Below are 17,627 nucleotides of genomic sequence, written 5' to 3'. Positions count from 1 at the left end.
CATGCTCATAGATTAGATTTATTTCATGCTTATAGAGTAGATTTATTTTCTTGCATGTAATTCTTGCAATTTATTTTATAGTTTAGATTTTGTAATTTATTTTGTAGTTAGATTTTAAATTCTAGAGTATAAACTGTTCCTCAATACTCCAAAGAGTACAAGAGTATAAACTGTTCCTCAATACTCCAAAGAGTACAAGAGTATAAACTGTTCCTCAATACTCCAAAGAGTACAAGAGTATAAACTGTTCCTCAATACTCCAAAGAGTACAAGAGTATAAACTGTTCCTCAATACTCCAAAGAGTACAAGAGTATAAACTGTTCCTCAATACTCCAAAGAGTACAAGAGTATAAACTGTTCCTCAATACTCCAAAGAGTACAAGAGTATAAACTGTTTCTCAATACTCCAAAGAGTATAAGAGTATAAACTGTTCCTCAATACTCCAAAGAGTACAAGAGTATAAACTGTTTCTCGATACTCCGATAAGTATAAGAGTATAAACTGCTTCTTGATCCTCCTACCGGTATAAGAGGTTAAACTGCTCCCAGATACTCCGATAAGTATAAGAGTATAAACTGCTTCTCACTCCAAAGAGTATACGAGTATAAACTGTTTCTCATTCCTCCTACCGGTATATGAGGTTAAACTGCTCCCTGATACTCCAACAGGTATATGAGTCTAAACTATTTCCTACCATTGAGGGGAAGTTCCTGGAGGATATTACACTAATATTATTAAGGATAACCCGGCCAGATAACAAAGTCAAACCCAGTTCCAAGAGAGAAACTGGGGGTGGATTATCCAATGCATCGGGAAGTTCCCGAAAGAATACCACAGGGGTATTCTTAGGGATAACCCAATCATTGTGGAATTGGTGAACAAGAAATTCACATTCAAACTCTAAAAGTCAGAATGTCCCTTCTTATTCCCTAACTCTTATGAGTTATTTTTGTGAGAAGAGATCCAATCCTCTGATAGGTTAATCTTCCCTCACCAAACCACCCGCTGATCAAATCAAACGACAGTGGACCCACCAACATTTCCATCTGCCAGTCATTGGCATTTCTCAGATTTAACATGCTAGGTCCTAAACGCCTAGCGTTAAAATCTCCCTTTGAGTGATGACACGAGTTGGCACTTTCTTTGCTACCCGTATTCCACTTTCTGTGTTTTCTGGTCAAACCTGTAAAAGTTAGGGCCAAAGCCAAAGTCCCCTCTCGATTCCTCCAACGAATGAGAGGTCCACCTTCAAATCGAGCGATCAAACCTTCTGACAGTTAGGATCGTCTCAAACTCCTGCTTGGTCAAACCTTCATACAGTTAGGACCACAATCAAAATCCCCTCTCGATTCTCCCAACGAACGAGAGGTCCACTTTCAAAATCGAGTGATCAAACCTTCCGACAGTTAGGATCATCTCAAACTCCTGCTTGGTCAAACCTTCCTACAGTTAGGACCAAAATCACAATTCACTCTCGATAAACGAGAAATTCATCTTTGGTTCAGTAACCAAACCTTCCGACAGTTAGGGTTATCTGAATCTTTTCGATTCTCGGAGTGGAGATCCCACTCCTAGTTTCACCATTCTGGATTCTGGGGGTGGAGATCCCACCCCAAGTCTCCTTTCCGGCCGAAGATAGAATATAAAATTCTTCCTCTTCAGCACCGGGAGATAGAATATAAAATTCTTCCTCTCCCGTTTCTCAATCTGTCTTTGCTTTTAGAAAAGACACGATTGTCAAATCCGGGCACTCGATGCACGGGGAATTTTATCCCGAAGCCTGAGTAGGGATAAGTCAACGCCTAACACGCGTTGCCGGGTAGTCTATTCCCGTGAGAAAGACGAAGTCTATGTAATCAAAATCATAGCATTAAGTCTAAGGGAAGCAATTCTCTTAGCACAACGTCACATGTGAAACGGGTTTAATAATTCACATGCTAGCCCGATTCAAACGGTAATCGGTAAAGGCACATCAAACCCGTTGATGGCTGGGGGTTTGCCAAAAATCCCAAAGCCTACGTCTAACACGCGTTGCCGGTTAGTCTTTGACCGTAAAAAAGGACAAAAGACCACATATTCAACATTGTGGCAGGATGTTATTAATAACACCATAATCCGTGCCTCACACGCACGGGGAATTTTATCCTGAATCCTAAGTAAGGATAAGTCAACACCTAACCCGTGTTGCCGGGTAGCCTATTCCCGTAACAATAGCAAAGCCTATGTATTCAACATCATAGCACAAAGTCTAAGAGAATTCACTCTCTTAGCACAGCGTTACAATCCACATACTAGCCCGACTCAAACGGTAGTCGGTAAAGGCTCATCAAACCCGTTGATGGCTGGGGGTTTGCCAAAAATCCCAAAGCCTATGTCTAACACGCGTTGCCGGGTAGTCTATTCCCGTGAGAAAGACGAAGTCTACGTATTCAATATCGTAGCACTAAGAGCGTTAACTCTCTTAGCACAACGTCACAGCGGAACGGATTTAGACAATCCGCATGCTAGCCCGACTCAAACGGTAGTCGGTAAAGGCTAATCAAATCTGTTGAAGGCTGGGGGTTAGCTAAAAATCCTAAAGTCAACGCGCGGAACGGATTTAGACAATCCGCATGCTAGCCCGACTCAAACGGTAGTCGGTAAAGGCTAATCAAATCTGTTGAAGGCTGGGGGTTAGCTAAAAATCCTAAAGTCAACGCCTAACACGCGTCGTCGGGTAATCTATTCCCGTGAGATAGTCTTTTCACAGGAGAAAGACGAAGTCTATGTATTCAATATCGTAGCACTAAAAGGGTTAACTCTTTTAGCTTAACGTCACGTGCAGAACGGATCTAAACAATCTGCATGCTAGCCCGACTCAAACGGTAGTCGGTAAAGGCTCATCAAACCCGTTGATGGCTGGGGGTTAGCCAAAAATCCGACTCGATTATCCAAAAATATTAAAATAAGATCCATAAATGCAGATGAATCAGCTTTAACAGTTGGTCCTGCAGCTCCGACACTTGGGACCACCATGCTCCAATACCTTAAGAGCTTAAACTGTGTATGCTCCAATAAACGTACGAGTATAAACTGTGTCGACGTACGACGTTCGAAACCCTAGGGTCAACGCCGGTCAACGCGTAACCCTAGGTCAACGCCGGTCAACGTGTAACCCTAGGTCAACACCGGTCAACGCGTTGCGATCAAAATGTCAACGCGAATCAATATATCATGACGGAGATAGTCAGTTCAAAGTCAACTCAATGACACGAGCCAAACTCAACTCACCGGTAGTAGACTCGAGACTCCAACGACGGCCAGTCGATAAACGCAGCGCTGGAAGGACTTCGGCTATTCGTCAAATCATCGAATAGACTAAAAATCAAAGGAGCCAAGAGTTGAAGCTAACTACAGGTCCTTTACACCGATCGAAGGCTGGACCAATCATATCCAAAGTATTCCAGCCTCTTCTATAAAAGAAACGAGTCTGGAACGCTTTGGAGGGGGTATCTGTAGGCATCGAAAATTGCCTATAGGTCTCCACGAAAGGCTCAGTGTTAAGAAGATGATGAACGTCACTATCCAAGTCACAGAAGCTTGATTGATGTCGATGAGCGCTTGAAGTGAATCGGCGAACTATGTGAAGCAACGGAGTTTCAGAATAACGAGGATACGAATTGATCGGGAGCCCCGCGTCGCTTACAAAAGGCGCAACGCCCCTCGTGTCCCAGTTGACTCCATAATGATCCAATCATTGGAGCTTGTAGATCTCCTCTCCGGCTTTCCAACGCACTTTGGATCATTCAAATCAGAGTTCGGATGAAGAAGTTACGGCGAAAACGAACAAACAGGCATAACGGAACGTCTCAGACTGAACTGGGACACCAAAGGTGTCTCGGAACTTGTGGAGCTGTTTTGACCATGATTCGTTTTGAATCTGAAGAAATTCAAAACAGGAAAGTTGTAGATATTTTTATCAGCTTTCCAACACATTTGAAATCAGGTTATTTGGAAGTCATATGAGGAAGTTATAACCAAAATAACGCCGAGACACCCAAAGGTGTCTCGGACCTGGCCGAGACACCCAAAGGTGTCTCGGAACTTGTAAAGCTATTTTGACCATGATTCGTTTTGAATCTGAAGAAACGCAAAACAGGAAAGTTATAGATATTTTTGTCAGCTTTCCAATACATCTGGAATCATGTCATTTGGAGGTCATATGAGAAAGTTATGACCAAAATAGCACCGAGACACCCAAAGGTGTCTCGGACCTGGCCGAGACACCCAAAGGTGTCTCGGAACTTGTGGAACTTTTGGAGGCGAAGCTCTGCTGGATTCAAGGCTCGAAACTTAGAAAGATTGAAGCTTTGGGACTTTGAGGACTTGCTCATCCAGATCCGGTGCTCAGCGATCGTCAACGCCAAATAAGGTAAGAGTTCGAGAGGAACCGGATCTCAGATCTGCGTAGTCATACTCCGGATCAAAGCTTTGCATTTGATCCCGAGAACTAGGGCGATTATTTCCTTGGTGAATTAATCCCCCCGGCTATTATTTCCTTTGCGAAATAATACCCGTCATACTGCGTAGATCCGACCGGATCTAGATCGCGCGGTGGTCCACGGATAAACCCCGGCGCAGGCGAAGAACCCACTCAAGCGAGTGACCGCAAAACAGGAGCTCGTGATTCATTCGACAAATAAGGAAAGAGTTGTAATTTTCCTTTTCTTTTGATCTCGTTGTAACCGAATCTTACAAAAAGATCGGATTTTTGTAATCGATAAACTATTACAAGAGTGTGTAATGGAATCAATGAAGAAAGCTACGATTTTTCCCGCGAACAATAGGTCGTGCAAGTTTTAGTCTAGGCGTATGTTTCGAACCTGATGTTTCGACGTTGTTTAACTAAAACATTCATATCTCGAGCTATACATCTCCAAATTGAGTTCTGCTTATTCTTGTGGGATTCATGACGAAGATACGGACACTCCCATATGCCCAAACATGATGTTCACTCTTGGTATTTTTCCAAAAGCGGCTGTGATTAACTTGTCGTCTCACTCTATACACTTTCAAACTTGATTCTAACTTCTTAGAACCTGTATAAAATATCTCAAACTTATATTAGACCAACACGAAGGTTTGTTATTCATCAAACTAAGTCGATTGCACAGATACGGTCCTGACAACGTATGCATGCAACACAAATACACTCGTACTTACTTATTTTATCATTATTTTTATTTTATTTATTACTATTATATCTTTAGGGCGTTTGTTTGGGTCTGGGTGTTGGACAAATTTTCAAAACCAACCTTTTTCGGTTTTTATTTGCAAAAACCGACCGCTTTTGAAAATAATTACAAAAACCAACCTGTTTTCAGCCCAGCGCTGAAAACAGGTCGGTTTTTGTTAAAAATTTTCCGAAACTTCACGGGAGTTCAACTCCCGTGAAGTTTAATTTATATATAAATCTTCACAGGAGTTCAACTCCCGTGAAGATTTGCCCAAAAAAAATCTAGATTTTAGAATTTAATTGTGAATTATTTATGAATTTTGTGAAGAAATGTGAAAATTAGAGGGGAAATTATCAATAAATGTGAAAAATAGAGGGGAAATTATCAATAATTTTGTGAAATTTGTGAAGAATTAGTGTGGAAATTATCAATAATTTTGTGAAATTAGAGGGGAAATTATCAATAATTTTGTGAAATTTGTGAAGAATTAGTGTGGAAATTATCAATAATTTTGTGGAATTAGTGTGAAAATTTCACAATTATTTACGAATTTTGTGAAGAAATGTGAAAATTAGAGGGGAAATTATCAATAAATGTGAAAATTAGAGGGGAAATAATTAGAGGGGAAATTATCAATAATTTTGTGAAATTTGTGAAGAATTAGTGTGGAAATTATCAATGTGGAATTAGTGTGGAAATTTCACAATTATTTACGAATTTTGTGAGGAAATGTGAAAATTAGAGGGGAAATTATCAAAAAATGTGAAAATTAGAGGGGAAATTATCAATAATTTTGTGAAATTTGTGAAAAATTAGTGTGGAAATTATCAATAATTTTTGCAGAATTAGTAGGGAAATTATCAATAATTTTGTGAAATTAGAGGGGAAATTATCAATAATTTTGTGGATTATTTACGAATTTTGTGAAGAAAAATCAAATAATTTTGTGCATTTAGAGGTGAAATTATGAATTAATGTGGAAATTAGAGTTACTACCTAAATGTAAAAATTAGTAACAATCAATATTTATTTTGCTTTTCGTGTAATATTGATCTTGAATTTTTCACTCTTCAGAGTTTAACGATGAACGATCGAATCGTAATTCTCTGTTCTTATGATCCGTTTATGAAGGAGGCACGACGAGACCGTTGTTCATAACAAAATCGTGTACTTTCGATGAGTTGGTTAATGAATTACACAAACTTACATTAACTAACTCACGTGAGTATCACCTCAGTGTGGTTTGTAATTATCCTGTACTGGGGAACAGAACAAGTGGCATTCAAATATCAAGTTACTACGATATGGGTCTCATTCATGTCTTACACGACGAGAAGCGTTCGATCGAATTGTTCATTGAAAAACAGCAGAGGGATTTGGGCAAATCGTTGAACTCCCAAGGAATGTATTCCCGCATGTTGGAGGATCCTGAAGTTGATTCTGTAGGCTTTTTATCTCCTCAACAAGATGAATGTTGGACACAATCACAATACATGAGCGGTCCTTCGTTCGTGGGCACTTCGAATGCTTTCGATACAAACACGGGAATTCAAGAAGATAATGCAAGTGTCGAATCCGAGAATGATGATGAAGAGTAGGGATTACAAATTAATAGCATGACCTTGATAGATCGTGATGACGGGGAAAACCAACACATCGACGGATGTTATGTTAATAATGAGTATGTCGTTTTAGAGGATCCGCCACCCGATGAACTTCAAGGAGATGAATGGATTGATAACTCCGCGATGGAAAGTGTTCCTATTGGCACTAATAGCGGTGTTGATACACAGGCCGAGGACTTCTCATTCATGAAGGGAGATCTTTACGATAGTAAGGAGAAATTAATCTATGCTATTCGCACGTATTCCATTGCAAAAAATGTGAAGTTCAGGCCAACCAAAAATAATACTACAAGCTATAATGTGGTTTGTTTCTATCGCAAAGATGACGATGTCGAAAATAATAGTGGACACCACGACGGCAATGCGAGGTGTCCGTGGAAGCTTAATTCACGCTCGGGTTCAAGAGTAGGTGGGCAATTCAAAATCACGGCATACAATGGACTCCACACTTGTAGCAATCCTCGATTAGAGATGAATAACAAGAATGAGTCATCTTCTTTTATATATCGATTGATTTTACCACATCTGAGGGAGGATCTTGATCTAAGACCGAAAGATATCCGTCTTTTAGTGCATAAAGCCACCAACTTGGATGTATCATATCACAAGTGTTGGAATGCTAGGAGGAAGGCGATGATAAAAATATTCGGGGATTGGGATAATTCGTATGAGATCTTACCTCATTATCTTGAAGCACTCAAAAGAGAAAATCCGGGGACTGTCTACGAAGTATCTTCGGACCCCGTTGATGGCGGAGAACGGCGGTTCACCGGTGTATTTTGGGCATTTGGGCCATGTATTGAGGGGTTTCGTCGCAGTGGTTGATGTTGAAAACACAGAGAATTGGGCTTGGTTTTTTACATGCATTAGATATCATATCCTTAGTGTGGGGACGCGGCCGATTACATTCATATCCGATAGGATGAAAGGAATTCCAAGAGCACTCTAACGACATTTCCCGCCACCACATGCACATCGCTATTGCTTGCGACATATTAGAGACAACTTCAAGAAGAAGTATGGAAACGCTCAGGTTCAAGACTTACTTTGGCAAGCCGGTTGTGCAACAGAAAAATATGTTTATGAACAAATACGAGAGAGGATTAAGTTCATTTCACGAGCTGCACATGATTGGATCGAAACTAGTTTGGGTCCAAACAATGTTGATAAGTGGGCTTTATGTGAGGATGGCGGTCGACGGTTCTGTATGATGACTACGAACGCGTCTGAGAGCTTCAATGGCGTGCTCAGGGGAGCACGCGGCATGCCAATACAGGCACTAGTTGCTAAAACTTTTTACAGGCTTAATAAATTCTTTGTTCGACGTCGAGAACTTGGTGAAAATATGCGCTCCCAGCTAACACCGAAGGTTGATGAAATGCTAGCGGCTCGGATTGTACAAGCTCGGTCCTTTCAGGTCGTACGATATAGTTTTAATGAATGGGAGGTGCTCGAGGGAATAACCTATAGAGAAAGTCGCTCTTACAAAGTCAATATGTTGGTGGATCACACTTGTACGTGCACTTACAATGTACCGCAACTACAATGGATTCCTTGTTCACATGTTGTAGCAGCTTGCTCCGACCTACAGGGTGGTGCTCGCATTTAACATTATGAATTTGTCGCGGCTTGGTATTCTGCATACAACTATCAACAAACGTACAAAGAGTGTTTTCGTCCCGACGTTTTGTACCTTCAGGCGAGTCATTGTTCAGACCATATTGGTTCGGGAGAGGTAATACGAATAAATTAGATATATATTTCTTCGATTAATGTAATTTTTTTATGAATATACTTAAAACTGATTCTGGTTTTATGTGCAGCCCGTACCAGACATCACGATGATCAAGCATTCCCAGAGTCATTCGGCTTGGGTCATTGAGGATGAGAGGGTACTACTACTGATCGCTCAGGTCGGTTTTTGACCGTGTTCGACGATTCGTTATATTAGGCTTGATTGGCCGCTCATCACTGCACTTATTGAGAGGTGGAGACCAGAGACCAACACCTTTCACATGCATATAGGGGAGTGCACCATCACCTTACATGACGTGGCCGTCATACTTGGACTCCGGATCGATGGACCGGCAGTTACGAGCACCGATGATCATAGTTGGCCGGATGTATGTGCTAGGCTTCTTGGTCAGGTTCCCGACTTGAGGAGTGGTGCGATGAAGCTATCGTGGCTTCGTCAGACATTTCAGAGCGATATACCAGAGGATGCCTCTATTGAGACGCTCCAGTTTCATGCTCGTGCATACATATTGCACATGATAGGGTGCGTATTATTTCCTGATGCGAGCAAGACTCTCGTACATGCACGATGGCTGCCACTGCTGGAGGATTTTGGTGTATGCGGGGCACTATCGTGGGGCAGTGCGGTGTTGGCATATTTGTATCGAGAATTGAGTAGAGTATCTCTGATGCAGAATAAAGAATTCAAGGGATGCTGTACATTGATACAGATTTGGTCATGGGAGCGCATTCATATTGGACGACCCACTTTACTTATGCACCGTGACTTGGAGGGGCAGTATCCGTTGGCATACAGGTATAATTGTACACACACATATTTCATTCGTAACCTGAATATTTGTACTTATATATTTGCTATTCTGCATATAGGTATAACGTGCGATACGCTCAGTACAGATCAGCGACGCGTCACCGTTAGTTTTACCGAAATGAGCTTGATGGCCTCCAACACGAACAGGTAAATATAAAACTCAAGAAGTATGAATAGTATGAATATTATAGTTTTTCTGTATGATACTGATAAATTTTTTATTTTATTTCAGTTCAAGTGGAGACCCTATACACCGCCGGAGCTCGATATGCATTCTCTTGCACCTATCTGCCGAGATAGTCCCGACTTGTGGAGAGCCAGAGTTCCATTGATCTGTTGGGAGATCGTAGAGATGCATGTCCCGGACCGTGTGATACTGCAGTTTACGCTCTCTCAGCATATTCCAGATCCTGTCGAGCAGATCAATCATCGGCGGCGGCCTACATCGCACCGGACTGACTGGGCCGTAGTCCGTGCGGCCTACATAGACAGGTGGGTTCACAGGTGGGATTGCATACAGGATACGAGGCCCATAGCTATTGACTATACCGTGTATATGCATTGGTATTGGGGTATCACACGTAGATGGATCACGCGTGACCCACAGCCCTTAGCTGGACACATGTCACGCCCACCGACAGATAGTTACATTCCTAGTGGGATGAACGAGAGAGATTACGTAAGTTTCTAAGCTAAATTATAACATTTTTTATTGAGTTGATACTTAATAAATTGTTTACCACGCAGGTTCGTGTTTTAGATAGCATTGAGGCTGATATTGATGTCACCGTGCCTGAGATTCAGGATTCGGCGACGTTAGGACTCCTCAGCAGGATTAAAAAGACCATAGCGCAGGTGTTTCATAAGACTCACGTCGACGAGTTCGCAGGCCGTGAGGACAGGTCTCGCTCATTTGGACAGGCGTACGCTCGACGTCGACGGCCACGTGATGATGACGCCGGCACTTCGCATGCCGATGAGTTCGGCACTTCGATGCCGATGGAGCCGAACCGGCATTCACATCCGATGGAGCGGCACTTCGCAGTTCATACACAACGGATACTCAGATAGTTGAGGCTCATCAGTAGGAACCCAAGGGGCGGGGAAGAGCGAGGGGGAGGAAGAGAGGGAGAGGAAGGAGGGGAGCTATATTGGGTTGTATTTGAACTTATTTTGTTAAAATTTGTAACTTTCCTGAATTTTCAAATACTAAACTTTTGAAGATAAATTATTGTTCATATACATAATCGTGTGTGTTTAATTCATGGTTGAATCATGTATATATTGTTGTTTGCAAATAAATTGGCATATATATGAGTTAACAGGTACGTATACAAAACATGCACAGCAGGCTGTGCATGTTTTGGAGGAGCTGCAACTTCACGGGAGTTCAACTCCCGTGAAGTTGCAGTCCCAACTTCCCAGAGATCGGTTGTCTGGCGATATTGAATGTAACTCCACGGGAGTTCAACTCCCGTGGAGTTTTAAGAAGAAATTAAACTTCACAGGAGTTCAACTCCCGTGAAGTTTAATTTCTCAATAAACATCACGGGAATTGAACTCCCGTGATGTTTCGGAAAACTTTTTACAAAAACCGACCTGTTTTCAGCGCTGGGCTGAAAACATGTCGGTTTTTGTAATTATCTTCAAAAGCGGTCGGTTTTTGCAAATAAAAACCGAAAAAGGTTGGTTTTGAAAATTTGTCCGCTGGGTGTTGGTTATATTCAATGTAAACACCAAATTGACTGCAAAAGTCTGTCATTAATAATGTTATGAAAATTTCTATCAAGCAGTAGGACTTTTGTGTGTTTCATTCATATGATGATATATACTGTGGGTGAATGTTCCAAAAACATTTGGGAGACCAAGTTCCCCCAAACAGATACTGGTTATGCCGCTTCTAGGAAGTTGGTGGTGGGGGTTAAATAAATGCAACTTGCCCATAAAAAAAAATTAGTAATGTACTCGCTGCATTTTCTTTCAAATGAAAACTAACAAGACCAATTTATGCAAGATTAAGAAACAAATTAAGAGCCTAAACGTTTCATTTAAAATTGCCTCGCGCAATACTGAGGTAAGGTGAGGAAAAAGTCATTGATTATGATACGTGAACCACCGTAGCTATGACGCATCAGTTTAAAATTGGACGAAGGAGCTAGAACTGCAGGGCATAAACAAATAATGATTGCATATACTGAAGATAAAATGCTCGGTTCGGGTCGGATCCTACTGCATTTTCCATTTTGAAACCAACGTGAGAAACTAACCCCGACTATAAGAAACTTATATGGTCCACTTGATGATCCAAACCCAATAACTCATCAGATTCAGAATCCGTTGTCCGATGTTCAACGTACTGAAATTAAACAAAAATTTGTGAGCCTCTCTTTCGCTCTTTTTTTTTTTTCCTTCTGTTTTCGACGAAAACTCATTCATAGTAAAGCCAGACCAAATTAATGGGCAATACTCAAATCATGTTACAGAAAAAGAAGTGGTTTTCCTTTAAAAATTTAAATAAATCAATCTATACAAGTACTTAGTAAGATGTCGAATTTGAAGGTTTATATCTAAGCCAACTAGGAAACTACATACATTTTAGGATTCATATCTAGACCTCGCATGCTATATGATTCAAAGATCTAAATCTAAAATCCTGATTGAATACGGATCAGGTTAGGTTATCGGATCCCATTAATTACTACCCCTAATTTAAGGCACGGCACAAGGACCAAAGCAGATGGGAGCATGACAAGTCAACTTGAATTTATGTGGGATCCTATTACGTAAATTTATTGTATACAATACACAAGTAGTTGTAATATATTAAAAAAAATTGACTGTTAGCATTCTTCAGGTCAACCAACCATTTGCTGGGGCATCTTATAGCTGCAGCAAAAACCTGCAAATCCCTGAACAATCCTCAAACGAAACCCACATCCACATCCCTCCGTTTCTTTTCCTCCACAATGGTGGTCGTTGAAGCGCTCATGGTCTCTGCCCTTGTGAGCACGCTCACCGCAAATGCAGGCACGCTGCTCAACCGGGAGCTGGGATTAGCATGGGATGCAAAGTTGGAGCTAAGGAAACTCGTCAGCACGCTGTCAACGATCGAAACCATGCTTCAGGCCTCCGAAGAGATGCCGAGCCACAACCGAGAAATGCAGCAATGGCTGCGAAAGCTTCAGGATGCGGTTGACGAGGCCACGATCCTGCTCGACAGTTTCTTCCTGAAGAAAGGTCAACTCTTCCCACTCTCCAGTAAATTTCCATATATCAATGGGCCTGCTCATGATATTAAGGATATTAAGGAGATAATAGAGGCACTTGGCAAAGAGAAAGGCTTCCTTTCGGATGCCAGAGGAAATAACGTCACAGTTGCAGTTCAAGAAGCAACTGACCCTTCTCTTCCTCATTCAGAAGTCCACGAGAGAGTGGCAGAGAAAGAAGTCATTGTAGAACTTCTAAGAGACACTAGTTGTCAGGAAAAGATCTCTGTCATTCCGATCGTCGGCATCCCAGGAATTGGGAAAACAACTCTCGCAAAGATGGCATTCAATGATAATCGGGTGACAGAGGAGTTCAGAAATGGGTTGATGATATGGGTTTGGGTGTCTGACGGTATTGATGTCAAGAAAATAGCACAAGATATTCTACAGTCTGCAGCCTCGCAGAATCGTGTTGTTAAGTCATATTGGAATTGGTTAAGGACGCACCTTCAACAAATATTGCCTGGGAGAAAATCCTTAGAGCCTACGGCCTCACAGAATCATGTTGACAATCCAAACTGGGATCAGACGAAGACGCGCCTTCAACAAATATTACAAGGAAAAAAATTCCTACTGGTTCTCGACAACGTCTGGAATGACAGCGGAAAGAACTGGGATGAGCTTAAGCATATCTTAGAGGAAGGCGAACATGGAAGTAAAGTCATAGTAACCACCCGAAACAATAAAGTAGCAAATATAATGAAAACAACCAACCCCTATCACCTAGAAGGTTTAAAAGAGTCTTCTTGCTGGTCAATATTTGCGCAAACAGCATTTAAGGGAAGACAGAATATAAACCAGTTCTTGGAAGAAATCGGATGGAAGATTGCAGGAAAATCCAAAGGAGTGCCTCTGGCCGCAGAAGCTCTTGGGAGGTTGATGCACCAGAAAGATGAGGCTGAGTGGTTATCCGTCAAAAACTCTGAAATATGGAACTTAGCCGAAGAGAATGAAATTTTAAACACACTCAGGATGAGTTATAAGCACCTACCCAAGCATGCATACAGGTGCTTGGCGTATTGTTCCGTATTTCCCAGAGATTACGAAATTGACAGAGACATTATAATCAAACTCTGGATAGCCCATGATTTCATTCAACCAAAAGGAAGTAAGGAGGTGGAAGACATAGGTCATGATACCTTTCAGCACCTTCTCGATAGGTTCTTCTTCCAACCCCTTCGGAAAGACGAAGAAGGCAGAACAACGACATTCAAATTACATGCGCTCATCTATGATCTTGCAAGATGTGAGATGGAAATCAGCATCAACCGCCACTTTTTTAGCTACGGGTCCGTATCAGATGTTCCTAAAAATGTGTATTTGCGCACGCTCTGCCTATTAAATTGTCCACAAAGGTATGTCGCTAAGGTCACTGTTCTAGTTCCAACAATTTTGAAAAATTTTGGGCAAAGTACTTTTATCCATGCAAATTTACATAAGATCAAATATCCTCTCCCAAAAGAAAATAAAATAACAGTGGATGCTTTGTAATTGTTAATGCTATAACACTACCATGATTCCATCAAACATTACCATCAGGAAAACAACTTTTTTATGGTGAAGTTGCCCCTTTAAAAATATTCCCACCATTTTTTGAGAAAAGTATATAACTTAGGCAATGGTCTCAAATTGAGAAGTATAATATAAATCTCAACACCAAAGATCTTGACCATTTTTTTATTAATTACTATTAGTTACCTAGGAAGGATATTATAACTGTGACTTTCTGTGTGTAACCATCTGCTGACTGGGACCCGAAACCTTGGATGTAAATTGGGTTTGGAGAGGAACAGGATTTTGATGAAGGATAGGTTCTGGTCCTTGGTTTGTCTTTTGCATAATATGGGAGCAATTAGAGTAGAATTTGGCAAGGAAAAGTAACTAGTTTTGATTGCAATCTTATTAGAATTGGAATCAACACGGAGAAGTTGGCAAAAGGAAAATTAACGAGTTTGATTGGCTATTGAAATTAAGCAGTGATAGGATCTTATAACCAAAATGGTTAGTGGTACTAATGGATTTTCTTGGTCCCAGTTGTCACACTGCAAGGCTCGCATTTGTCCCCAGATCTGTGCAATAACATGGCCAATCATAACTTCCCCAGTGTTAATGAATTTGATTTTACGATTATAAACAGAGAACATTTACTTCATGAATCATGAGTCATTCATGTAAGATATCCTACACGATTACTAATATGTGTGTCCTGAGTCGTACAATATAGCTAACCTCAGGAAATCCATGAATCAAATATTAACATGTGCTCTGCTTGAAATCATACTACCATAATTCGTTGAAACTGACATGGAGGCTTGCCAGTTATGATTAGCCATAAACATAACAGTGTTGGGGAAAAAAGAAAAGAAAAAAAACCTTAGCTCCTAATTGAAATAGCCGCTAACCATTTACACCCATGATGAGGTCTTAGGGATTAGGAAGGTGCAAGATGTTTAGATTCTATTAATGTAGATAGATTGACAAATTATCATTTAAAGAATCTAGATCATTAGCATTTCAGTAGTATTTGATAATACTAATAGTAACATTAGTAATTAATAATAATAATATAATCATACCTAGTTCCTACAGTTTGAAACTATAGTTTGTGATTGGGGCCGTGAGATAAATGCAAGTTGCTCCAAATAATTTGCTAGTGTAAGTTAATCTAAGCTATGCTTGTATTGTATCAGGTCTGCTCCTGAGGTTCAAGGTCCTATCTACAATAAATTTCGACTTTTGCGGGCATTAGATCTGAGTAACAGTGCTGTCACATTTCTTCCAGACTCGGTGGGCGGTATAATGCATCTTAGATACATTAACCTTTCTGGCACTGACATAGAAAGCTTACCCGCAGCTCTCTCTGGTCTCGAGAATTTACAGTCACTGATATTGAAAAGGTGTTTAAAGCTTCGTAAATTACCTCCAAAGATGAGGAAGATGAAAAGCCTCAGGCATCTAGATGTTGATGAATGTGAATCCCTTGACCACATGCCGAACCGAATCGGTCAACTGCAATTCCTGCAAACACTGCCGATATTCATTGTGGGTAAGGAGAAAGGGTACAACATGCGACAGTTGGGGGCGCTCAATCTTCGAGGCAAACTAGATATTAGATACCTTGGGAATGTTGAAAATGGATCAGAAGCGGGGGATGCAAACTTGAAGGAGAAGGAACACCTCAACACTTTGTCCTTATCATGGAAAGCAGGCAATTGTAGAAATTTGCCAGGCTCTGATAAGGTGTTTGATGCACTCCAGCCACATAAGTATCTGAAAAGATTATCAGTACAAGAGTACAAGGGAAAAAGCTTCGCCAGTTGGCTTAACAGTTACTGTCTTCCAAATCTGGTGGAACTCACTCTGATTAACTGCAGAGGATGCGAGAGTCTTCCACCCCTTGGGGAGCTACCATCACTTAAGAGTCTAACGATTGGGGGACTTGATGCCGCCAGGTGCTTTGGTAAAGCTTTCTATGGATTCAATACTCAACTAGCTGCATTTCCATCGTTGGAAGAACTCAACTGCTTAGACATGATTTGCCTGGAGTCATGGGAATCAGAGAAAGAAGACTCGTTTCCCCGTCTCTCAGTGCTCATTATTAAAAGATGCTCGAAACTGTCAAACCTTCCACGGATATCCTCGAGGTCACTCAGGCACTTGGAAATAGTAGATTGTCCTAATCTTGATTCGACTAAGGCAACTAAGGCCCTCAAAAACCTCCATTTTATAACGTCGCTGAAGATAGAACGTTGTGATCGGCTGATGTCTTTGCCAGAAGGTTTGAGAAGACTTACATCACCTTGACTATTCAGAAGTGTACCATAAAGGTTTGTGATAGAACGTTGCTGCATTTCCAAATGTATGTTCGATTTTCTTCAATATTCTTAGTTTTGAACGCTTCTTTGATGTTTCTCACACTTGCTTGACATCATTTGATACGTATTGACTTTTTTTAACTTTATACTAACCGTTAAGTGTATGAAATCATGCAGGCTCACCTTCTGCTCCAGACGATAGCCTCCTCGAGATATTGTTGATCAGAACCAACTCTTATTGCTGAGACATGGATGAATTTGTTGCCCGTTCGTAAAACACATAGGCTATGGTGGCTTGACAGTGAGCTCCAGTATAAAGAACATCCTCAGCGTCTTCATTACCAGCATGCTACCTCACCCTTCTAATGCAATTCCTCTACATTTTTATTGCCTCTCTTTGTCTCCCCTTCTTTTGTGATATCTTCTTGTAATTTTTTATAAACTGGATGTAGACGGCAAATAATTTTTCCTATTGTTGGGAAATCAAGGGGATACCAGAATAACAGTTTACCTTAATAAACTTTCAGTTGCTCAATATAAGATGAAGATTAAAGGCAAGAGTCATTGCCTAAACAAAGACATTCAAGTTATAGTAAATAGTAATAATTTATCATATCAACTTATATTAACCAAAAGATAAAAGAAATTAATATTTGATATCCATGTAATAAGATGGTAAAGACACTATATTCTTTTCTATTAACATACCATTGCCATCTTCTGTTATAGCCTGTTCTGTTGAGGGCTTTATCTGTATGCAAACACAATTATGGTGAGGTTCTTTTATTTTTTCCAAACATGAACTAAAAGTTGAGTTATCCAAATCACTGAAATAGTAAGACCAAAGAGAAAAAGATAAAGCTCAAGACAGTAGCCAGATGACTCAAATCAATACCACCCTTTTTGGTCCTCTTATTTTTTGTCTGTTTCTGTCCCTTTGTTTTTGACACAAAGTGTTGTTGAGGATCTGGCTGGTTAGGTTACTTTACCTGCCTTCTCAAAAAAAAATCAACACCACCCCTTTCAAATAATCAAAAATAGAAATGTGCAAAGACACTCTTATCATATGATACTTTTAACATGTGATATTTCAAATGTTAACAATTATCTCATGCTCTAGAAATATGTGATACTTCA

General features: G+C 40.6%; 2 protein-coding genes across 3 annotated transcripts; both read left to right on the top strand.

Moving 5' to 3' along the window:
- LOC109821877 lies at nucleotides 6,835-7,668 on the top strand. The gene has a single exon (XM_020388034.1). The coding sequence runs from the start codon at nucleotides 6,835-6,837 to the stop codon at nucleotides 7,666-7,668; it is 834 nt and encodes a 277-aa protein (XP_020243623.1).
- LOC109820118 (disease resistance protein RGA2-like) lies at nucleotides 12,184-17,323 on the top strand. Of its 2 annotated transcripts, none has more exons than XR_002241724.1 (3): nucleotides 12,184-14,030; nucleotides 15,366-16,534; nucleotides 16,668-17,323. XR_002241724.1 is itself a non-coding variant. In XM_020386193.1 (3 exons), the coding sequence occupies exons 1-2, from the start codon at nucleotides 12,376-12,378 to the stop codon at nucleotides 16,477-16,479; spliced, it is 2,769 nt and encodes a 922-aa protein (XP_020241782.1). In that variant the 5' UTR covers nucleotides 12,184-12,375; the 3' UTR covers nucleotides 16,480-16,502; nucleotides 16,668-17,323. The 2 variants fall into 2 exon arrangements, 1 of the variants encoding a protein (XP_020241782.1); XM_020386193.1 differs by having other exon boundaries at nucleotides 15,366-16,502.

Source organism: Asparagus officinalis, chromosome 8 (assembly GCF_001876935.1).
Source record: "Asparagus officinalis chromosome 8, Aspof.V1, whole genome shotgun sequence".
Classification (NCBI taxonomy): Eukaryota; Viridiplantae; Streptophyta; class Magnoliopsida; order Asparagales; family Asparagaceae; genus Asparagus; species Asparagus officinalis.
The sequence above is the reverse complement of the archived record's forward strand: the minus strand, read 5'-3'. Positions and strand labels throughout refer to the sequence as shown.